Raw genomic sequence first — 25004 nt, 5'->3', positions numbered from 1 at the left:
GGTGAAAGAAGACAAAGCTTGAGCCTCAGCCAAACTCCATGAAGCTGCAGAAAAGTCAAGAAATATTCAGAGTGACTTAGGCATGAAGCCTCATGAAAACAAGCAGTGACAAAATCAATGACTACTGAAAAAAGTGCCTAAATGAAACTATATCTTTTTTTCCTTTTCCTTTAATTCTTTCTCCAAATGGTGATATCTCTTTAAATGTGGCATAGCTATTATTTGTAAACACTGTTCTTTATTCATGAATAAACACTCTTTATTCATCAAATAAAGAGTTCTGCCAAGGCATGGTAAAGTCTAAGGAGAAAATCATGTCAATCTACTTTTCCAATTAATCATACCCAGGCCTTCCTGTCTATGAAGACATATCCTGAAGTCAGCTTGCCCAAATCTCAGGCAAAGCACCAAACAAGGAGACAAAGCTTCTGAAATCTACCCCATAACTCTAAAGGTGACAAGTGACAGCTAAACCTCCAATATGCTCACTGCATCACCACTCTCTTGAGCTGGTCCTATGGAAGCATGGGGTGTCCATGAACATACCTGCCAGCCCCCCGCCCTCCCCGCCCCCCCCCCCCCAGCCTCATCCTCCTGCCTACCCAGCATAGTGAGACAGGGTAGGGATGCAGGGATTGTGACATAAGCAAATGCCCTCAGGCTGGTATAAGCAAATGCCAGCCCATAAGCTTCCCTGTGAAGGCCTCACAACAGCCAACTTCTTGAAACTCCCAAGCTGACGGCCTCACCAGGGGGAGGAGGGACCCCTCCATTGGAGAACTGACAGCAGGATTCTGATGAGGAGGGGTCAAGAATTCTAGGGACCAGGTGACAATCATGTAGGCACCATGGAGACTGCTATGTGTGTTTGCTCTCCATGTTGTACATGGCAGAGATGTTGTCCTCAGTTATGCTCCTGTCTGTGTTGCAAGTTCATCTTCACTTCCGAGCGGAACTGCACCTGCTTCCCCTGCCCTTACAAGGATGAACGGAACTGCCAGTTCTGCCACTGCACCTGCTCTGAGAGCCCCAACTGCCACTGGTGCTGCTGCTCCTGGGCCAATGATCCCCACTGTAAGTGCTGCTGCACGGCCAGCAGCAATGTCAAGTGCTACTACTACGAGAGCCGCTGCTGCCGCAACATCACCATTGCGTTCCACAAGGGCCGCCTCAGGAGCATCCGTACCTCGTAAGTTCCAGGCACCCAATGTGGGGCCACGTTGGCTCAGGAAAACTGGCTGTAGGGTCCACAGGGCAGGCCAGTGACTGCCCAAGGCCATTTCTCTATCTGAAAAAAGACGAGCCAAGAATTTTATAGCAATTAAGTATATCCTAAGCAGCCACTAATCATGTATAGAGCCCAACTTCCAAATCTAAGCTCCATTAACTATGTAAATGAGCATTGCACTCTCCTTAACCCCAACTCTCTCATTTGTACAAAGTAGTAATAGCTGATACTTAGTGTGTAAGCAACTTGCCAAGTACCACATGCATGACTTCAGCTTACCCTTACCCTGAGTCCACTGTATGCCTAGAAAACTGAGCCTTTGAGAGGTTAAGTTGCCCAGGATCACACAGCTAGTAAGATGCAGAGTCAGATTTTGAACTCAGAGTCTGTGATCTTAACTTTCAAATGCTGTACTGCAAAATGGAGGCAATACCTTCCATGGTATGGTAGACATGAGGGTTAATGCATGTGCCTTGCCATCCTTATGTGATATAGAAATAGAAACTGCTCTTCCTCTTCCTCCTATGAACTCTTAATATCTGCCATATTTACTGGAAAAGTGAAACTTCCACTGGTCACTTTTGATCCTGACGGCCTATGTAAGTACCCCAGACATCTGTGAATTCCTACCTGCCTTCTCTTCTTTCCCATTCAGAAGTCATGGCACTTAGGGTCTCAATTACTCATCTGGGGTACTAATTCTCTATGTCAGACACTACATAGCCTCTTCCTGCTCTACCAAACCAGTCTTTTTATGTCACAGATGAGGGGAGTCTGAAGTAGTAAGAGCAAACTTGTTAGAAGAAGAGAGATGACAGCACTCTAAGATGGCAGGATTAGAACAAGCAGAAAAATGAGAGGCAGGTCTGAAAGCTTTCAAGGCTGGGAAAGCAACTCTGTGAGCAATGGTTTGGTGAATTCAGGGGCAGAATATGATCTATCTTGCAATTAAGCACTTACCAGGTACTTAACAAATGTTATTCTCCATCCATGGCTCTCTTATGGTGTTTGCATGAATAGAGATCCAGGGACACTGGATGAAAGTCTAGAAATTCCAAGGGGTGGAAAGAAGTGTGCACACTCCTCTCTCCTTTCAATTTCCCCATTCTCTGTGCATCAGCAACTGAGAGTCACCCTGCTCATTTCAACAGGAGAGGAATAAAATTGATGCTTTGGGAAGGTGGTGTAGGCATCAGTAGCTCCCCAACTTTGCTGTGCATTGGAATCACCTGGGGATCTTTAAAAAATATTGATACCTGGCCCCCACCCATAAACATTCTGGTTTTTTTGGCCTTGGGTACGACCTGGGCATCAGAATTGTAAAAGCTCTACCCGCCTTCAGATGATTCAAATGTGCAGAATGGCCTGGAGGGAGCAAAGAGGGAAGCTGGGAGACTTTCCAGGTGATATAGTAAAAACCCAGGTGCAAGAAGAACAGGTCTGAATTTGGGACATGGAAGGGGACTATGCAGAGGCAGGATATCTCAGCCAGAAGACAAGGCTGCTGGGCTTGTCACCGTTTTGGAATGCAACAGTGACCACTGAATGCCCAGTCCAGGCCTGAGGCTTTTGGAGGAGAGGCAGCGTACTATCCCAGGTGTCAGGCGGTCAGCTCAGGGTGCCCTGGCACTTGCCTTCCACCTGGCCTCTCTCCTGGTTTCTTTCTTTCTTTCTTTTTTTTTTTTTTTTTTTTTTTTGGTATTTAATATCCTGCATTTTATTTCAAATTTCCAAAGAAATGTATAAATTTAAGCCAGTGTAATTTAAACAAACCATAAGAGTAGTAAGAGATAGTCAGAGGAATGGTCAGGAACAGCATCAGGTAGGGTAGCTTGATAAAAAGATTAAATGCTTTTTTTAATCCACAGATTATTTTGAAAGTTGAGATTTGTCTCTCCTGGTTTCTGAACTACTGCCTTCCCTGCTCCTCATCACCACTTACTGCTCAGCAGCTTGCTCATCTTGCCTCACTCTGGTCTCATTCCTCCTTCTCTGCCTTACTCTTTTTCTCACTTCCTTCTCCTCCTCTACCACAGCTCCTTGGGCCATTAACACCTGTCTCCTAGCCTTGCACTTTCTTTTCTCTTCCCCCAACACCTCCCCCCTCCTTTTCTGATTTATGTAAATGCCAACCAATGAGCTTCCTAGTAGGGACACCACCTATAAAGGGCTCCTAATAGCCTCCCTCTGTATTACTCCTTGATTCTTGGAGTTCTACATTTTTATCAAACTAAAGAAGTTCATCCAACTACCAAGTGTACAATTGACCTGTACCTCCAGGCAAGCCCTTCAGGGTCCAGGTTGAGAAAGCAGAGAGGAAGCAAAGCTGAGAATATTGAGGCTGGTATAGGTGCAGCCCAGCATCCAGATCCCTAAGGCACAAGCTTTTTAGGCATCTTAGTCTACGCAAGGGGCACTCTCTGTCACCACAGGGCCATTCCATTCTATCATAATTGGGGAGCACATTTGGCTATCTAGGCTCTGAGACATAGGTCCCCTGCCAAGGGAACAGGGAAGGAGATAAAGACAAACAGGAAATGCAAGAAGACAAAAGCAAAAGGGAACACAGCCACAATGTCAAGATTAATACTCAAATATTACTGACATGAACACAGGAGAAGGAATAGGAACAGCTACAAATTGTGTCTGTTTACACCTCCGTTGCTACAGCTAATCATTTATTTTCATAAACTGCTTTTGCCCTGATGGTAACTTCTTAGAACATGCCCTTGAATTTTATAAGTATACTTTTATTTCATCCATAGTTCTCACAATTAAATATATAAAATCAGCTTCAGACATTAGACAAAGAAATTTAAAACACACACACACACCAGGAAAAACACATACTTTTTCATTGACTTGGCCACGCTTTCCTCTACTGTGGAAATTAGCAGACTAGTAACAGAGGGGAATAATTATAGTGGCCACATTTACCGAAAGCTTACTATGTACTTAACCTAAGCAGTTAAGCACTTACCATGGATTATCACTAAGTGACTTGTTAAGTCACTTAGACTTAACAAAAACCTCATGAAGGAAGTAGTACTATGAGCTCTGATTTACAAATGAAAAACCTGATGAGAGAGGTAAGAAACTCATCTCAAAGGTGCAACTTTAAAGTGGTACATTCTATCATATGCAGTCTGCGTCTAGAGCCCAGACCCTTAAGCATTGCCTGTTAGTCTGGTTGTCAGATCACACCGGTTCTAGGCTAGGCTCAAGAGTGGACCTTCTGGCTTCCTGGGAAGGGCACTTAGCCAACCTCCCCTGTGTTCCATCCTACATACAATAACAACAATGATGATGTCAATGCCCTCCAGGCAAAACCCACGAAGAACACACCTGTAGTTGGACTCATTATTTATTGACTCATTGCAACAAGTGAGAACATAAACCATAGGCAAGGATGAGGTACCTCAACTCAGTAAGAAGGCATCAGTAAGTCACTATAGGATTTGGGGTCATATAAGGTGAGGACATGGGGGTAGATCTCCTATTAGGTATCTTAATAAAGCTTTTTTATTTTTAATTATTATGCATACATAATAGTTATATATCTTTATAGGGTACATGTGATGTTTTGATATAGGCATACAATGTGAATTAATCAAATCAGGTAATTGGGGTATCCATCACCTCAGGGATTTATCATTTCTTTGTGTTAGGAACATTCCAATTCTACTCTTTCAGTCATTTTAAAGTATACCCTAATTTATTGTTGATTATAGTCAGTTTGTTGTGCTATCCAAGATTGTTCTTCTATCTAACTATATTTCTGCACCCATTAATTGTCCCCACTTTATGTCCCCCTCCCTGATACCCTTCCCAGTCTCTGGTAACCATCATTTTACTTTCCATTTCCAGGAGATCAACTGTTTTTAATATTTAGCCCCCACATAAAAGTGAGAACATGAGAGATTTGTCTTTCTGTGCTTAGCTTATTTCACTTAATGTTCTCCAGTTCCATCCATATTGTTGCAAATAACAGGATTTCATTCTTTACTGTGGCTATATAATATTCCAATGTGTATATGTACCATAATTTCTTTATCCATTCATCCATCAATGGACACTTAGGTTGACTCCAATTCTTGACTATTGTAAATAGTGCTGCAATAAACATAGGAGTATAGATATCTTTTCAATATACTGAATTCTCTTCTTTTGGATATAAATCCAGAAGTGGGATTGCTGGGTTCATTATATGGTAGTTCTATTTTTAGTTTTTTGAGGAACCTCCATACTGTTCTCCATAGTGGTTGCACTAATTTACATTCCTGCCAACACTGTGTAAGAGTTCCCCTTTCTCCACATCCTCACCAGCATTCATTATTGCCTGTCTTTTTGATAAAAGCCATTTTAACTTGAGTAAACTGGTATCTCATTATAGTTTTCATTTGCATTTCTCTGATGACTAACTATGTTAAGCATTGTTTCATATACCTGTTGACCATTTGTATGTCTTCTTTTGAGAAATGTCTATTCAGATCCTTTGCCCCTTTTTAATTGCATTATTTGGATTTTTTCCTATCAAGTTGTTACAGCACATTATATATTCTAGTTATTAATCCCTTGTCAGATGGGTACTTTGCAAGCATTTTCTTCCATTCTGTGGATTGTCTCTTCACTTTCTGGATTGTTTCGTTTGCTTTGCAGAAGCTTTTAAACTTGATGTGATCTCATTTGTCCAATTCTGCTTTGGTTGCCTGTGCTTTGGGGGTCTTAATAAATCTTATCTAGAAGGTGGACAACAGAGTGACCCTAAGGCTTCAATTAGAAAAAAAAAAAAAAAAAGCCACCAGTCATTCCCATTAACCAGAAGAGGACATTTGGTCATTTCTGTGCTTTGGACAATGTTCTTATCCGAGCCCAAACATTATAAAGTGGTCTTGTTTCTGCTTTGATCTGTTATAGTCACAGAGTAGACTTGTCCGCTATTGACGTTCATTGATACTACTGACGTCCAACAGAACACCAAGGCCTAACCGATAGTGCCAGCTCAGTGTCTGCTGCTTTTCTTTTGTTCAAAAATAACAAGTTGTTGTAGATCACTTACTGTGTTCCAGGGACTGCTCCTACTCCTTACAGGTAACAAACTTAATTCTAATCCTCTCAAGAAACTCTGTGGCATGAGTACTAACTTTCTAATAAGGAAGCAGGCAGAGAAGTTACCCAGCTGAAAGGCGATTCGGGCAGGTTTGGAACCCAGACACCCTGGCATGGAGCGCAGGCCCCTCACCACCACACTGGATGCCTCTCCGTGGCCAGGAGTTCTTTCAGAGGTGGAGAGTTGGAAAGCCCTTGAGCCTGCCTCCTGAAGCCCTGTGTTTGCTTCTGCTTTCAGCTCCAAGACCGCCCTGCGCATCGGGAGCAGCGATACCCAGGTCGATGACGTGAAGTCGATGCCAGCCAGCAGCCACTTGGTCAACCACCTCACCTGTCCCATGTGCAAACGGCTGCGCCTGCACTCGTTCATGCTACCCTGCAACCACAGCCTGTGTGAGAAGTGCCTGCGGCAGCTGCAAAAACATGCCGAGGTCACCGAGAACTTCTTCATCCTCATCTGCCCAGTGTGCAACCGCTCACACTGCATGCCCTACAGCAACAAGATGCAGCTGCCCGAGAACTACCTGCGCGGGCGTCTCACCAAGCGCTACATGCAGCAGCACGGCTACCTCAAGTGGCGCTTCGACCGCAGCTCTGGGCCCATCCTCTGCCAGGTCTGCCGCAGCCGACGCATCGCCTACAAGCGCTGCATCACCTGCCGCCTGAACCTGTGCAACGACTGCCTCAAGGCCTTCCACTCGGACGTGACCATGCAGGACCACGTCTTCGTGGACACCAGCCCTGAGGACCAGGACGAGAAGATCTGCATCCACCACCCGTCCAGCCGCATCATCGAGTACTGCCGCGACGACAACGGTTTGCTCTGCGCCTTCTGCAAGGTCGCTTTACACAATGGCCACGACACGGTCAGCCTCATAGACGCCTGCTCCGAGAGGGCCGCTGCGCTCTTCAGCGCCATTGCCAAGTTCAAAGCAGGTCCTAGTCCCCTCTCCTACCACTTAAGAGTAACTCCTCGTTCAGGAACCCATAAGGAAAATGACTGCGGCAATCTGCTTAGAGCCTCACCTTCACCTAGTGAAGGAATCCAGGCGCTGGGAAACACTGAGCAACTGCTGCAAGTCATTGTCCTGGTGCCCACAGCTGGCAACCACCACTGGCCACTTACGCTCCCTGGGCCCTGGTTTTCTCCTCTGTAATACGGGGGTAAGAGCAGTCATTCCTCCACTGGATTGTTGTGAGGAGCAAATGGGTTACTCAGTGTGAAGCATGCAAAAAAGTATCTGGCATATAGGAAGTGCATAAAGACGCTATCATCCTGGTTATACTCTTCATGTTCTTGGGTCTTGTTTCCCCCTTTGGAAAATGAAGAATTTAATCCTGTGGTATCCCGATGTTTTGTGACCCTTTCTAAGATGTTTTGTAACCGGAGTTGGATTTCTTCAGTATTTTCCAAATTTGCAGGGGAAAAGAACTGTCAATGCTGAGAATCTCAATTTAAAATTTTCCCCAATGAATTTTTCCTAAAATTTGCAGCTAAAAAAATAAATAAAATGGTGGCAAATATAGAATAACATGGAAACTCAGAAATAATCCGTAACATTCTGGTCAGCAGCTTGTTTTTTCCTCTGCATGCCTGTTCATGATATTTTATATTGGCTACATATAATATAGCTATAGTTTCTATAAGGGAAACTGACCCTGGTTGCAGTGATGGAACCAAGCACAATAATATTTCATAATATTATTTAGGATTTAGCAAAGAGCCCAATAATTTCTGGGTATGTCTCCATCTGGTTAGACATGAGAATCCCAGAGATCACTTTAGGGTCCTTTACCCCCACAAATAGCTCCTTGCGTAGAGGCCTTTGAAGCATATTATGTCTAATCTCAATAATCATACTGTATAGGCATTAAAATCTCCTCCATGGATAAGACAACTGTGGCTCAAAAAATAATTAGAACAAGGCAGCTAGTAGGTGGCAGACCTAGTCCTGACTCCAATGCCCACATCAACTCCACAGTATTCATTTGACAACCTACCCGTGCTAAACAGTAACCAGAACTTTTAGATTGAAGGAATTGGGGAAACCACCACCACCACCCATAGTCTGTTTCCTTCAGGAGTGGCCTGCAGTCTAGCCAAAGTGCACCAGAGCAAGCCAGGCCTTTCTCTTTGTCAGATATTTCAGTCTCCACCTTGAAGTCATGCCTAGACACTTGGGAGGGAGGCAGCTTTTCCCTGAACTGCACAGAAAGGTCCCATTGGATGCAAAAGTAGGCCAGAGAAAGACTGCTGATATACCCAGGACCTCTCACCAGCATGGATATTTCAGGAATACCTCAAATGCCACATTCCTGGAAACATTGTTTATCAACTGACATTTATTCAGTTTTGGAACTACCACCAGGGAAGCCTTTATGTGAGAGAACCCTCCGAGAGTCATGTTGCCACGACAATGGGTAGGCTTGTTGGTTCCTAAAGAGTTTCTTAAGGAGGCACTCAGGGCCTGCCCAGGATTCTTTGGTACCTCAACATGGGGAAGGAACTGCTGCCTACAGCCTACTGTGGCTCCCATGCCGCTGTTGGGAGCTTGGGTCCTTAACACAGGAGAGATCTAGGGTAGTTTTCTGAGTCCAGAGCACCTAAAATTCAGAGCAAAGCTCATTTGAAGGTGGGGGGAATAACACCTGTACAAATTCCAGGGAATGGGGGAAGGGATAATAGGAAAATCAGATGTTAACCATAGGTAAAGAATTTAGTTTGTCAATCCTTGCTGAAAAAATTTTTTCTAACCAGGGCTCAAACTTGTTCTTGAGCACTTGATTCACTTTCCTGCCAGGTGCCATAATTTGCATTTTAAATGGATCTCCAGATATTCAAAAGCAATTGATCTGAGAATACACACTGAGAAACCCTGGACCCTAGAGAGAAGATCCAGTTTGAGAGCTCTGCTAACAATCGATGCCCCATCCCATCCCCACAGAGGTACAGACTGAGCAATAGAGATGTTTAAAAGCTCCCCATGCCATTCCAATGTACAGCTAGGCATGAGAACCACTGAATTCAAGGCAGCTCAGAAGTTTAGCTCCTTGCTGCTCAAAGTGTGGTCTAAGGACCAGCAGCCCTGGCATCACCTGGGAGATTGTTAGAAACACAGACTCTTAGGCCTCACCTCGGGTCTGTGGCATCAGAATCTGCATTGTTAGCATGATCCCAGGAGATTCCCTGAATTAGATTCTAAACCTAGCTGAAACCTGCCTCACCTGGATTCTTTAGGCCAACTGATCTGGAATCTTAGCAGGTTGAGTCCAACAGAAGAGTTTTTTTAAGCTCCTCAGGGGATTCTTTTACTCTTAGAGGACTGAGAACCACAGCTGGAGCAATTAAGAACATAGGTTTTAGGGTTAGACAAATAGAATTAAGGACAGGGCCTAGTTTCTCCCATTTACTTGCTGTGTGACACTGAGCAGTCACTTAACTTCTCTGAGCCTTAGTTTCCACATCTATAAATGGGAATGATAATGTCCTCATTGGAAGATATGTGTAAAATATGATTATATATGGATCTGGTCCATAATATGTATGATGATATATGGACCTGATCCATAATAAATGTTTAGTAAGTAGCTAGTTTTGAGCGTATTGCCTGAAAGAGACCTTGATTTGATTTTGCTCTAAGATCAGCCCTTGCAAAGGGGATGATTTGGAAAGGTTGGAGGTGGGTACCTCCAGCCTCCTCTTTGCTCACTTTCTGGAGTTGCCTCTTTCCCCTCACATAAGAAGTTTTTACTCTACCTTTCAGGACTTTGTTCTGCATAAGCTTAACTAATCCCTAATAAAGCAAGAAATTTCCTATCCAAGTATCTTTGATGGCGGGCAACTATTGTATAGTCAGAGAAAATAATGCATGAAGTAGAATTTCAGCTGCCGTAGTCATGGTAGGGCTTGCATCCAAGGAGGGCAAGGAGCACTTCTCAGTATGGCTGAAATCACACCCTAGCAGTTCTCCTTTCAGCCCCTGCCTGCATCACCTCATCATTTCTGGCCCAGTGTGAGGGAGGAAGTAGGCAGAGGAACTGGGGGCTTTAGGGAATAGGCCAAAGAGTGACACTGCTGACATTCATCCAGAAATGCTAGAAAACAGGGAAGAATGGTTTTCACTCCACCAACACCTGTTGGTCACCTATACATACACATAGGTGGCATAGTGGCATAGTGGTGACCAAAGCAGCTGTGGTGCCTGTCCTCATTGTTTGACAGAACTTTAGGGTTTCTCTTATTCAAATGCACGTCAGTGTTGTAATGGCCACCATCCACAGAAGTCCAGCTTCCTGTGGACACAGGATAATGTTAAGAACTGAGTACAAAAATATTTGGTCACCCCTACTCCTGAGTAAAATTAGGTCAGGAATATAGCCCATCAATTCATCACAGGGTTGACCTTTCGTGAGCAGGACCTTACCCTCGGTATAGGCCACAAAAGGTTAACATTCTCCAAATTGCTGCCTAATACCTAAAATTCTTTAAAGCCAACAAAGGTATTTCATTTCACAGATAGAGACAGACCACATCCTCACCCTACCATAGCATCCTCCAGCTGTAGTATCTTTGCATTTATAAGTGCCTTGAAAGCAGCTTCTCTTTCATATTCATATCTGTAACCCCTGTGCCTAGAAAGACACAGCACGTAACAGGGGTCCAGTAAATGTTTGTTGAATGACTGAGTGAACTGAAAATCTGAATACCACGTGAGAGATTACAGGATAAATTGGTTCTCCTGGAAGTATGACAACAGACTCTTTCTTGATAGGGAGTGGGGGGAAGGCAAGAGAAGCAACATTGCTGAACCACAAGAGAAGCAAAGACCTCCAGCTGGGGGAAAGGGCATGTAAAACAGTCCCCTCAAGGAAGCAGGCTGATTTCCCACCGTCGTCTAGGGCCAGATTCTTGGTGAATGAGGCAAGGCAGAATTTACAAATAGTCATCAGAAATTTAGTTCTTTCTCCTATCACTACAAAAGCTTAGCTTTCCCACAGGGAAAAGCAGGGACCAGTAACTTTGCGACTTCACTTCTTAAGTCCAACTTATAGACAATTAAATTGTAGTGAAAAACAATATGAAGGGTGGCCTGAACTTCCAACCTCAGACCCAAGGCCACAGGGATTACTATTAAAAGATAAAAGTATGCCAGGGAAGGACAGACGGCTGGTCATACCCAAGGGAAGTATTAGAGAAGGAGGAAGGGAAGGGTGTACTGATGAAGTCCAAATTCATTTCATAAACTCATCCTAGACTGTTTTGGCCCAGCTATAAGTGCCCTCCCTCCCTCTCCACTCACTTCCTTGGAGCCCATGGCAATTTGCTCCAGTTTGCTACTGGCTTTGGCCACTGGGGGGATGAAAATTTTAACAGTAACTAACTTGCTTGTTTTGCAGTCCGATATGAAATTGATAATGACCTAATGGAGTTCAACATCTTAAAAAGCAGCTTTAAAGCTGACAAGGAGGTAAAGCGGAAGGAGATCAGAAATGGCTTTCTCAAGTTGCGCAGCATTCTTCAAGAGAAAGAGAAAACCATCATGGAGCAGATAGAGAATCTAGAAGTGTCCAGGCAGCAAGAGATTGAAAAATATGTGAACGTCACAAATCTGAAGGTGAACGAGATGGATGGTCTGATCGCCTACTCCAAGGAAGCCCTGAAGGAGACTGGTCAAGTGGCCTTCCTGCAGTCTGCCAAGATTCTGGTAGACCAGATTGAGGAAGGCATCCAGAGCACCTACAGGCCTGACCCACAGCTCCGGCTGCACTCAATGCACTGCATGCCCTTGGACTTTGCTGAGCTCTCCAGTGCCATCCATGAGCTCTTCCCCATGGGACCCAAGAAGGTATGCTCCTCCGGGGACTCACTGCCCTCCCCCTATCCCACGCACTCAGAAATGATGATTGCTAGGAAGGTCACTTTCAGCACCCACAGCTTTGGCAACCAGCAGATATACCAGCGAAGCTCCTCCTTACTGTCCTTCAACACTGGCGAGAAGGCCAAGATGGGTCTGGAGGTCTATGGCAGAGCCCAGTCAGCCACACCCATCAAACCCACAGATGGCCTCTACACCTACTGGAGTGCTACTGCAGAGACCCAGCCTGCACAGAACAGCAGCAGCTTTCACAACTGGTACTCATTCAATGATGGCTCCGTGAGGACCCCAGGCCCGATTGTTATCTACCAGACTCTGGTGTATCCCAGAGCAGCCAAGGTAAGAAAGGCTCTGGGCTCAGCAGGGAAGGTGGAAAGGTATGGGGCACAGAATGGAAGAGGGTAGTCAGGAGATGTTGCACTTACCTCTCGCACCTCTAGGGTCTGGTCACTCCAATCCACCCCTCTGGACAATCTGTGGTCAGCTCATTCAAAAGGGATAAGTTCCTGAAATCTTAAGTAACCCAAGATTGGCTTAAACCAAACAGTGTATTTTACTCATAGTCAGAAATACATCTGAATGCCCCACCCCCACATCAAAGTCAGCTTTCCTGTTGAAAGAGAGCCCAGTTTGGGAACCAGAGTAATTGGAAGAGACTGCTTGGAAGTGTAATATTTCCCAAAGGAAAGCCTACAATAGAAACAGCACAGAGACTGGAGTTAGAAATGCAGGCTCCATTATCTATCAGCTATGGTATCTTTAAATTGCTACCTTTCCTAAAGAAAATATCCAGACTTTCCATTATTTGGAAAGATTGGAAGAATAATCCCCAGTGGAATTCCAACTCATCTTCTGAGATTCAACCTCTTCTATGGAGGGGAGGGTGGAGAATGGGTCCTCACAGACGTCTACAGCTGCCATCATCTGGCCTCCGGGTCAAGGGGCACAACTCCCCTTTGACCCTCTTGACCTACTATGGACAAATGGCCCTCTACTTAACATACCCTTCAACTCTAGCTAAACCTAAACTAAACTGTTTCTGTAACATTAAAGTACAGGAAGGAAAAAAAAGATTAACATGGACTAGATATTCTACTAAAATGTATCTTGCCTACTCTGAGGTTTCCCTGCAGAGTCAGCCCTGGCCTGAGTCCAAATAGCAGAGCTCATGTTTTGCCCCCATAATCTGAGAACAGTCCCAAAGAATTTTAGCATCCTTGAAGTCTAAACTAGTGGTTTTCAAACATTAATGTGCACCTAGGGATCTTGTAAGAATGCAGATTGTGTTTCAGTAGGTTTCAACAGAGCCTGAGATTCCATTTCTCACAAACTTCCAGGTGTTGCTAATGCTGCTGTCTGCAGACCACACTTTAGTATCAAGAATCTAAAAACAAGAAAATGAAGGCCAGACACAGACCAAACTTTACTTTTCCATTCTCCTGAGACACCATATTCTATGTTTTGGAATCTATAATTGACACAAAGAATGACCATACTTTGCAAAGTAGAACAAGCCGTCCCATGGCTATCAGACACAACAAAGTGTCTCTGCCCTTCCTATAAGCAATAGCTGAGCAGCTGTGCTACTTTTTCCAAAGGATACTAGATCAGCAAGGCCTACAGTGTATGTGACATTAACTCATAGATGGCAGTAAGTCTCATCTTCCTGTCAACTCAGACCTCTTTAGAAGTTGGCAGTATCTTGCTCCAGAGACAAAGGACTGGTGGTGTCTGTTCTATACTTGGGCTTAGGAAATAGTCACCACATGCCACCTGTTAGTCATCCCTGGCTGAGCTCAAGAAAGAGGACTACACAAAACAACCCAGTCAAGTCATTGGCTATCAAGAGAAGAAACCTAAACCTACTGCCAGACAGTGGTATTTGGTGTAAAAATATCACTGATCCATATTTTAGGAAAATGGAATAGATATCACACAGGAATCATAGTGCTCAGCAATGAAGAAGATTAAGTCTGTGTTAACATCTCTCTCGAATCTTTAGGATTTTAGCACAGAAAATATTCTTAAACTTAGTCTTATAATTTGTCAATATGTGTTGTTAAAATCTTAGAGATTTTTTAAACTCAATTTTATTTCTAGAAATCCCTTCCGAGGAAATGCTTAAAAATTCAGACAAAGATTCATGCCCATAAGTGTTCATTATAGCATTTATTGGTTAGAGTATAAAATTAGGAACAACCTAAATGTTCAGCTACTTAAGAATTAAATCAGTTCTTAAACATGGTGCTTTACTGTGTTTTTAATAACATAGGAAAATATATAAAATATAAAAGTAAAACAAAGCATATATACTCCAAGTTTTATATATATTTTTGTATTTGTGTATATTACAAAATTAAAAAGAAATAATAATGAATTAACTGAATTGTGGGATTATGAGTAATGTTTGTTTTCTTCCCTTACACTTTTTCTGCATTTTTCAAGTATGTTACAATGAGCATGTTTTGATAATTAGAAAAGATAAGTTCATTTTTATTAAGTTTTATAAACCTATAAAAATTTTTTAAAGTATAAATATATAAAAGTAATTATAAATTTATAAAAAATTTAAAATTCCTATGCTCATAAAATTATTAATTTTATAAAGTCATAACCTTTAAAGTTATTAAAATTCTAATAAAAGCATCAGATATCTAGTTCAAAAATACAATTATTATAAAATATTTATATTCCAGACACCATATGCTAATTGACACTTGTTGACATATTACTTCAGAGGAGTTGATATTTTATACCTTCAGTATATTCTCCATTACTTGGATAAATTATTTCATCTCTCTGGACTCTATTTTCTTGCATATAATACAGAGGGTTAGAATAGATAAAACTTTTCATCTTGTAGTACTCTGTGGTTCCACTGGAATTTGATAAATGTAACTCTTCTGAGCCTCATCTGTAAAATGGGATAATAAAATCTATCTTCCAGGGGTTATGAGAATGAGTTAGGGATGGTAACACCCGACACAGCATCTGATGCACAATAGGTGTTCAATAAAGGGTAGCAACTTTTGTCAGTAGTGTCAGGAGTATGATTGTCACCTCCACATTGACTGACAGTAACAGAATCCAGAACAGCATCCTTTGTTCTTGAAACTCATTACAAGCATCATGCCAGGCCTCATCACACAGCCTTCCAGGAGTGTTGCCCGTGGTCTAATTCAAAGTCCTCAGCAGCTGCAAGGATGGGGTCAGCTTACATTCAGCTCACAGACAGTCCACAACACAGATCTTTGCAGGAAAGAAAGCTGAATGGCGTGTGCTAGTACCACACTGATATGTTCATTTCCTCCATAGGTTTACTGGACGTGCCCAACAGAAGATGTGGACTCTTTTGAGATGGAATTCTACGAAGTCATTACTTCCCCTCCTAACAACGTGCGAACAGAACTCTGTGGACAAATTCAGGACATAATGCAGCAGAATCTGGAGCTGCACAACCTGACCCCCAACACCGAGTATCTGTTTAAAGTTAGAGCCATCAATGAGAATGGTCCTGGGCAATGGAGTGACGTTTGCAAGGTACCGTGTACATTATTTCTCTGACATATCTTTTTGACAGGTTCTGGATGCAGCTCTGTTAGGATGATCATGAGATCACAGAACCCACCATGGGACTCTCTCTCTAAGCCAAGAAAATTTGTTAACTTGGGGCCACAGAGAGGGTTGCTGGCCTTAACCAGACTTTGCAAATGAGGCCTGAGAATTGTGAGGTCTGTTTGATTCAAAAAACATTTGTTCCAGGCATTGTTAGGATATAGAGATTCAGAGGAAAATTAAACATAATTCCTGCCTTCAAGGCACTCAGGGTCTAGTACATAAATAATTATTGTGTGCGAAGAACAAGAAGTAATTGTGGTATGATAAGAATTAAAAAAGAGGTGCTATCTTCAGGCAAGGATTGGGTGCCAGATTTAACACATAAAAATATGGGGTGCCCAGTTAAATTTGCATTTCTAGCAAATAATAAATAATTTTTGTATAAGTATGTCCTATGCAATATTTAGACCTACTTATACTGGAAAAATTATTTGTTGTTTCTCTGAAAGTCAGAGAATAGTCACTGAACAGGTCAGTGTGAGATCCAAAAAGAAAGAATACGATTATTTCTACCTTCTTTGTGATGCAAGGCAAATTCTTTTTTATATTCTCAAGGGACACACCCTCATGAGTATAATTTTATTGATACTAAAAGGAGAAAGAGAAGAAAAATATCAAGACTGCCCAGAGCTATCTTACTGTATCACCGTGACGGTGTTATTTGGAATCAGAGTAGATTATGTCTTAATCAGGAATTCTTTTAGAAGCAAATGGACAAAGCTATTTATTTCAGCTTTTGAAAAAAGAGAAATTTGTCTGTACTATGAATTTCTCTTTTTTCAAAAGCCCACTTTCAGGACATACATCTGATCTGATACCCAAGGGAACTAGAAAGTTATTCTCTCTGTCTCTCTCTCTCCCTCTCCCTCTCTCTCTTTCTCTTTCTCCTCTCTCCTCTCTTTCTATCTCTATCTTTTTCACCTTTTATCTCTGTTTCTCTCTGAATCTGCCCCATTTTCTGCTAGCCCTTAGTTTCTGCTCCCCTAAATTCAGCTTGCATGTGGTTTGGGGTTGTCATGGCCCAACCTTGGTGTGATCTTAGAACTCCAATGCCCAACAACATCAAACTGGCTATACTGTCTTTGACTCCTCGGTTAAGTGTTTGAGAAGAATCTGAGTGGCTGCTACCACTCGGATAAAGGAGAAGCAAGAGGTAGGGATATGCTCTGTTTCTGGAGCCCAGCACCACATGCACCCTGACCCCTTCCCACAAAGGTCAGACGCTCGCCTGGGGAGGAAGTAGGATAGGGAAGCCTGCCTGGCCACTCCTGCTGCTGTGCCCAAGCCAATTACGCTGTTGGTCAGCAGCCCCAGTGCTCTTCTCTTAAGTAACCCAAAAATTGGCTTAAACCAGACAGCATATTCCAGAGCATGGAATGCCCCATGGCTGCTACCACATTTTGCAGCACGTCCTCTTGACTGAATTTTTCCTTCAATCTAATTCTATCTGCCTCCTAAGTTTTTAGGAATTCCTTAAATTAAAAATGCCTTTCCCATGAAGGGCACTCAGTGCTGTTGCTAATTTTTAAAAAATATACCTTCTGCCATTTTTAAATGCTAACGATGGGCAGAAAGACCTAAGTGTGTCATCAGTCTGCCATCTCAGTCTCTCTTAGGCCTTGCTTAGGTAGATGTTTTGTAGTTTCTCTCAAACTATGTACTCCTTAAGAACAAAATTCATGTCTAATTCATCTCTCTGCCACAATGCTTACCACAGCACTTTGCATATAGCAGGTTCTTAATGGTTATTGAATGAATACATGAGTGAAAATGTGACCAAACAAATGAATATATGAATGAATGTCTAAATTAAGGAGTGAAGAAATAAATTGATAAATAAAATTAATAATTAGAAAGTACCATAAGATGCCTTAAAGCTGTTAAGTGTTTTATACAATCAGTCAAGAAGCAACATTCCCCTTGAAATTGTGTTCATTGGATTGATTAATTTGCCCTCCATATAAGCGAGGGAAATGCATTCCAGTCCCTTTCTTTTTTACACAATATCTAAATGAGCAAAGCCCTAATTAATGAGGTTTTCTGAAAGCTTCATTTTTATCTGACTTGAGGAGCTGCAATATAGATTTTTCCTTCAGAAGTAATTCTTCCTCCCTTCTTTGTGGTTATATTAGCATTCCACAGGAAACACTGGCTCCTTAACATTTGTCATAATTTGCATAAGTAAAGCCTTCAATAGCAAATGAAAATAAGATGGTATGTTTGAATGACATTTATAAAGCTTCATAAAAGTAATGACTTCAGCTCTTTCCTATAAAATCGAAATTTTTTTCCTGTGGCGTCAGTTCTATGCAGGTATTTCTGAAAGGTTTCATTTAAAATGCTGCAATGATGGAGTAGAATCATTTCTTATCCAAAATGCAATATTTTCATCATATGTACTTCTGTAAAAGAAGTGAAATAACACCTTTTATATGTGATTTGCATAGCTAAGACGTGATGTTTTTAAGAGATTTTATTTGAAGTATAATACATGCGGCAAGAAAATTAGTCTTAATGCTTTTAAAGGTCCTGATTAAAGGTCGACTCTGTGTCAGACACTGTATGTTCATTATCACTGATCATCCCAACCACTAGGAAAGGAGGCAGTTATCACCTCCATTTTTCAGGTAAAAAAACTGAGGCTCAGAGAAGGAAAGTATCAGGCCTCATGTTACAGCGAGGAGGAGTTGAGTGGGACCTAGGTCTGTATCCAAGGCCAGAGCTCTTTGTCCCGCTGCACCACAATCAGATGCAACTAAGTCTGGGCAGGTTGGGCTCAGTCCTGGGGACATGTACTTCACTCTGGGAGAATGATGTCAAAGCCAAAAGCTGAACTATTTTTTTTATTGAGAGGCAAGATCATGTACTTGAAAAAGCATTGGCTTTTGTCTTGTGGACCTGGGTCCCAGTCCCAACTCCACTAGGCTGCAGACTCCACGAGGATAGGCGCTGTGTTGGTCTGACACCCCGTCTATGCCTGCAGTCCCCAGCTGAGAGCCTCTAACATCAAAGAGCCTAACTGATATTTTTGAAGGAGTGGAGAAACGTGTTTTTAAGGTAAGTTATGTACCCTTTGGCCTCAGTTTCTCCTGCTCTCTTCCTCTGATCCTCAGTATGCCTGCTGACCACAGTTCCCATTTCTGAAAATAGCCTACTTACTTTGACTCACTGTCTCCCTCTGACTTTAAATCTCGGTTAACATCCATGAAGCCTGCCCATATCAAATGTAACTGTCCATCTGTGTATTAGTTCCCTGTTGTTGCTGTAAAACAAACAAAAAAAATAATTGGTGGTTTAAACAATACAAATTATTTACTTACAAGTCCAGAGATCGGAAGTCCAAAATGAGTCCCACTGGGTAAAATCAAGGTGTCAACCGTGTTATGTTCCTTCCGGAGAATCTAATGGAAAATCCATTTCCATGCCTTTTCCAGCTTCTAGAAACCACCCACATTCCTTGGCTCATGGCCCCTTCCTGCATCTTCAATGCCAGCAACACTGGGCTGAGTCATTCTCACATTTCCATCTCTCTGGTTCTCTTCTGCCTCCATCTTCCACCTTGAAGGACACTTGTGATTACGTTGGGCCTGATGATTCAGAACAATATCCCTACCCTAAGACCAGCCAACTAGCAACCTTAGTTACCCTTTGCCACATAACATAACATATGTAAAGATTCTGGGATTAGGACATGGACATCTTTGGAGAGCCATTATTCTGCCTACCACAGTCTGTAAACTGGATGTCCTAGGTTACATCAGATATGAAGGTAAAAATTCAGGCCTAGCAACAGTCACAAATTGTTAATTTTGTGGGCTTTTCCCTATAGCTCTTCAGGAAATGTAGCAACCTCTGCCCGCACCCATCCTCTCAAAGTCCTCCTCAGTCTGTACGTGGAGTCTCCCTCCCACCCGCTTGGTGCCTAAGGTGTGCTCAGGAAGTAGTCCTGCAGCTGCCCTGAGTCTCCCCAGTGCTGCCACCTTCCTGCTCAGCCTGTGCTCCTGCTGGAACTCCGGCCACACAGCAGGGCTGCTTGGCCGTCGTGAAATCCCCCTTCTGGTGTTTCTTCTCTTCCTGCTGCAGACCTGAGCCACACATCTGCAAGGGCTGGGGCTGGAGGACAATCTGAGTGACCCTCACTATTCCACACTCAGAGTAACCACCCCGAGGCACCCTCACAGCCACTTGCACACTCACAGTGGCTCCATGCCCTGAAATGAAACCTAAACGGTTTGCATTCTCTGTCTCCTTAGGATTTATTCTTTTCCACGGAGCTCCTGACTCTTCATGTAAGTAGAACCTATTGGTCCCTTCCCACTTCCCCTGCAGATACGCTTGAATCCTAGAGTGAGTATAATTTGGGCTCACACTGACCTGGGTTTTTTTTTTTTTTTTTAACCTCATATACAGAGGATCAAGTGAGTCACACACCTCCACTCATGGTCCATTAGCAGCACTAGTCTGTGCAAAGTCCTATTCTTATTTATACATTTCCTTTTGTGACATCCATTCTTAATACGTTGTATGTGTATCTTTTTGTTTTATGTGTTCTTACATGATGTGTATTGTTGTTTTCAATGTGTTATATATCTTACTTTGCTTCTTACCTTTTTCCCCTAAATGCTGTGTTTTCATGATCCATCCATGTTGTTATGAACATTTTGTCCCTTACTCCTGATGCTGCCTCACCCTTCACAATGTGCGCGTTACCTACCTGCTCAGCCAGGGTGGACACCCAGCTGACCTTCAGTGGTGCTACAGCGAACAGCCTTATACATGACACCTTGTGGGCAGGATGGGAGTGTGAGAATTTCTCTGGATTATTCCATTAGTTTGCTAGGGCTGCCATTACAAAATACCATGGACTCGGTAGCTTAAACAACAGAAATTTATTTTCTCACAGTTCTGGATGCTGAAAGTCCAAGATCAAGGTGTTGTCAGGGTTGGTTTCTCCTGAGACCTCTCTCCTTGGCTTGCAGATGGCCACCTTCTCACTGTGTCCTCACATAGTCCTTCCTCTGTGCATGCGCATCATGTTACCTTTCTGTGTGTTCAAATTTCCTCTTCTTATAAGGACACGGATTAGGTTGGATTGGGGCCAACTCTAATGACCTCATTCATGGAAGGGTCTTTAAAGGCCCTATCTCCAAATACAGTCATATTCTAAGGTAGTAGGCATTAGGGTTTCAACATATAAATTTTGGAGGTATGCAATTCAGCCCACATCAGATATATACCATGAGTGAAATTTCTGAGTCTTAGAGTATGTGGGTATTTAATTTGATCACATTCATATACACTTCTATGAGGAATAGGTGAGGGCCCCTATATTCAAAACCCCAGCTACATTTAGTAAGATCCAGCATTCTACCTTTTTTGCTAGCCCAATATGTATGAAATGATATCTCCTTGTTGTTTTAAATTTCATTTCATATCCTTGTTAGTTTTCAGGATTTTCTCTTATGTAAATAGCCTATTGATATCCTTAGCTCATTTTTTATTGCATTTTTCTTTTTCTAGGTAATTTTCAGGATGTCCTTATATATACCAGATAATGGCTTTAGATATTGCTAATATCCTTTCCCTTCTGACATTTGTCTATTAGCTTCGTTCATAGTGTACATCATGGAACAGCAGAAATCTTCAATTTTGATGTAATCAGAATCATCAATTGTTTTTTCCTTATGGTTTGACCTTTTGAAGTTTTGTTTTAAAAGCTCTTCCCTAGGCTTGGATCACAAAGATAATCTTCTATTAATATATATTCTTTTATTAAATTTACAGTTTCACCTTTCAAATTTAGGTCTTTAATCCATCCCAATGCTACCTTTATTTGCAGTACTGGGTAGGAATATACTTTTTTTGTCATCTGTGAGCCAGTTTTCCCAATACCATCTACCAAGCAATGTCTTTTCTCCATTAGGATACAATAAAGGTACCACTTTGATCTTATATTAAATTCCCACATGTTTAGGGGTTAAGTTCTTTATTATATCCCACTGGTCTATGTTTCTGCTCTTATGTCAATACCACACTGATTTTATTGGTTTTTAACCTCAGCTTTGTGTCATGTCTTGATGAACTGCTGAGGTAAGTATCCATCACCCTTCTTTCTTTTTTAAGATTTATTTAGCTAATCATAGAAATTTACTCTTTTATATAAATTTTAGAGTAAGTAAATTGAATTCATAAAATAATTCAGGTAAAATTTGATTCAGAATGCATTGAGTCTCTAAACTAAATTGGAGACAATGGATATTTTTGTAATATGTCTGGACATTTACTCAAACTGTAGTCTATGTGCTTTACTATTGTTTTTAAATTTTTCCTATAGAGGTACTATGTATTCCTGGTTAAACTAGATAGTTCAGAAATCTAATGTACAGCATGAGGACTATAGTTAATAATATTGTATTGTATAGAAAATTTGCTAAGATTTCAGGAGCTCTTAACATACACAAAAAGTTAATTATGTGAGATAATGGATATGCTAATTTTCTTGACTATAATAATAATTTCACTATGTATTTATATATTAAAACACCATGTTACATACCACCTTAAGTATATACATAAAAAAACAGATAGTTTACAGACTTTGTTGGTATTATAAATGTTAGTTCATATTTTCTAATGGATTGCTGGTTTAGAATAAAGACTGTTGCTGTTTGTAGGTTAATCTTGATTATAACAATTTCAAAAAACTCTGAGAGCCTATGCTTGATTCTGCTTATTTTTCCAGGCATATGATCCTATCATCTGTAAATAATATGGTTTTATGTATTGTCTTACCATCCTTGATCTTTTATTTATTTTTCTTTCCTTATAGCTTTGGCCAGAACCTCTAGTCATACATAGAATGGTAGCAGTGATAGTAGACATACTTATCTTATTCTTGATCTTAAATTTTCTTCATTGAATTATTATTTTTATTTAGTTTTTGTGGTGTAAAATCCTTGCTAAGTTAAGAAAATTTCCTTTCATTTCTAGGTTTCTGAGAGCTTGTCCATAAATAGGTAAATCTTATTAATTTTTTTGCATTTGAGGTAATCATATGGTTTTTCTTCTTTAGGCCATTATTAATGAAGTGAATTACATTGACTGATTTTTCTGATACTAAACTCTATTTGCATGCATAGAATAGGTTCTATGTGATCATGATGTATTATTTTTTAATATACTTGATTTCAGTTAGCTCATATTTTATTTTGGATTATTGCATCTGTAATCATGAGGGAATTGAACATATAATTTTGCTTATATTGTTTTTATATGGTTCTGGAACCAATATTTCTCTAGCTTAATAAGGAACTGGGAAGCTTTTGTTCTTCTATTTTCTAGAACAACTCTTTCTTAAAAGTTTGGTAGAATTCATTTGAAAAGTAATCCGATGTAGAGTAACTGAAACTCTTTGGAAAAAAGAAAAAAAGAAAAGTAATCTGAGCCTGGGGCATTTGGGGCAGGAAAAGGGATGTCAACAATCATTTTGATTTGTTTACTATTTCGAGTTCTGTTTTTCTGTTTCTTTTCTCCTCTGTTCTATCTAATCCCCTTGTTCATAGACACATCTCAATCCTCACTTCCCCATTCCCATGTCACATGTAGTCTCTATCTTTGAAGATCCTGACTATACTTTAAAGCAAAAACTCAAATCTCCTACTTTTTTAGTTAATTCCTAGCCCCTCATAACACTGTTACCTATTCCTTGTTGCCCCCTGATAGCTGTGAGTGTATCTTACATTATTTATATTACCTTTATCAGGATTATCTCTGCATTATTTCCATTTTGACCCAGCAATGGCTAATCTAAAGCCATGTCTATAATATGACCTTTACCTTGCATGCAGCCCTGTTTTCTCTAAAACCAAAAATAAATTTTGTAAAAGTAGAGAGCATAATGCTAATAAGTGTCTGATTTTTTTTTCTTTGTGTACAAATATAAAAGGTTAAAAGCTTTGTACATAGAGACTTTGTGCTTTGCGTAAACATTTCTCTCCACCATCCAAACCCCACCCCACCCCATCTCAAGTCCTTATCCACCTAGTCAGAGCCTGTTGATCCAGCGGGTTGTCTTTCATCCCTGGGTCTCTACCTCACTCCCTAAATGACTCTTCAATAAATGTGTATTGGAAAGGAATGGGAATGCTGCCAGACCAGAGAAATGGAGAAATTCACTATTTTCAAGGTAGGCACGGAGATCCACGTCTAAGCTGAGTTGGTGACATTTCTAGGGAGGGTCCTGCTTACCCCTCATGCCCAGTACAATCTGCCTTTTTCCAGGTAGCATAGACCATGCACTGTGACCAAAGACAGTATGAAGCATTCCTGCCTGCATCAAAGGGAAACAACTGGCAGGGAACAACAATACAAATTATTGTTCTATTCATCATCCATCCACTTTTCTAAGACCCTTTTCTTTACCATAACCAGTGTTGGGACTACAAAGATGAAAGACTTGCATTTCCCCCACACCTCAATCAAGGTGCTCATGGCCTGGCAAGAAAGTCAAACCCATTAGCTGAAACTTAACAACTGATAAGAGCTGTGAAAGAAGCAAGTCCCAAGGGCTGGGGGAGAATGCTGGGGGATACTCTACAGCGAAGCTCAGCTGGGGTCCAGCCCCATGACAGTTGTCAGCACTCAGTCACATGCGCTGCCTTAAAGGACTATGGAATCACAATCCCACAATATATTAGCCTGGGACTTGGAGAATAGCTGTCTGGTCCTTCTGAACCTCAGTTTCTTTGTCTATAACGTGGGGCTGATCGCATCTGCCTCAGACGGTTGTCGTGAGGAGTTAATGAGATGATGTGTGTGGTGTCTGGCATGTGGCAGGGTGCAGGCTCCTGGGAGCTATTTATTATCTTTGGGTGGTGCTATAGCTCTTTGCTTCTACTTGCAGGTGGTAACACCAGATGGGCGTGGGAAGAACCGAGCTAAGTGGGGCCTGCTGAAGAACATCCAGTCTGCCCTCCAGAAGCGCTTCTGAGCCCTCCACACAACAGGCAGCAACCTCAGAGATGCCCCACAAAATAGACATGTATATATACACATACACATATGTATGTATATTTTTCTCACCACATTCTTCAAGGAGGTTGTAGACGAATGTTTCTGGGACCTCTGAGCTTTCCAACAGGAATCTTCTAAGAGCTAATAAAAGGAAATGCCTG

General features: G+C 41.7%; 1 protein-coding gene across 1 annotated transcript; it reads left to right on the top strand.

The window, feature by feature from the left end:
- The first annotated feature begins 694 nt into the window (after positions 1 to 694).
- TRIM42 (tripartite motif containing 42) lies at positions 695 to 25004 on the top strand. The gene is made up of 5 exons (XM_069473160.1): positions 695 to 1189; positions 6576 to 7273; positions 11735 to 12552; positions 15529 to 15753; positions 24734 to 25004. Exons 1-5 carry the CDS (start codon positions 849 to 851, stop codon positions 24818 to 24820), a joined length of 2169 nt encoding a protein of 722 aa, XP_069329261.1. The 5' UTR covers positions 695 to 848; the 3' UTR covers positions 24821 to 25004.

This window comes from Eulemur rufifrons, chromosome 7 (assembly GCF_041146395.1).
Source record: "Eulemur rufifrons isolate Redbay chromosome 7, OSU_ERuf_1, whole genome shotgun sequence".
Classification (NCBI taxonomy): Eukaryota; Metazoa; Chordata; class Mammalia; order Primates; family Lemuridae; genus Eulemur; species Eulemur rufifrons.
This window is presented reverse-complemented; position numbering and strand designations above follow the sequence as displayed.

Bases quoted from the DNA above. Each gene is read 5' to 3' on its own strand.
- TRIM42 (XM_069473160.1), top strand. From the start codon at position 849: ATGGAGACTGCTATGTGTGTTTGCTCTCCATGTTGTACATGGCAGAGA. The intron at 1,190-6,575 runs GTAAGTTCCAGG...TTCTGCTTTCAG, and splicing joins CTCAGGAGCATCCGTACCTC to CTCCAAGACCGCCCTGCGCA. The intron at 15,754-24,733 runs GTACCGTGTACA...TTCTACTTGCAG, and splicing joins AATGGAGTGACGTTTGCAAG to GTGGTAACACCAGATGGGCG.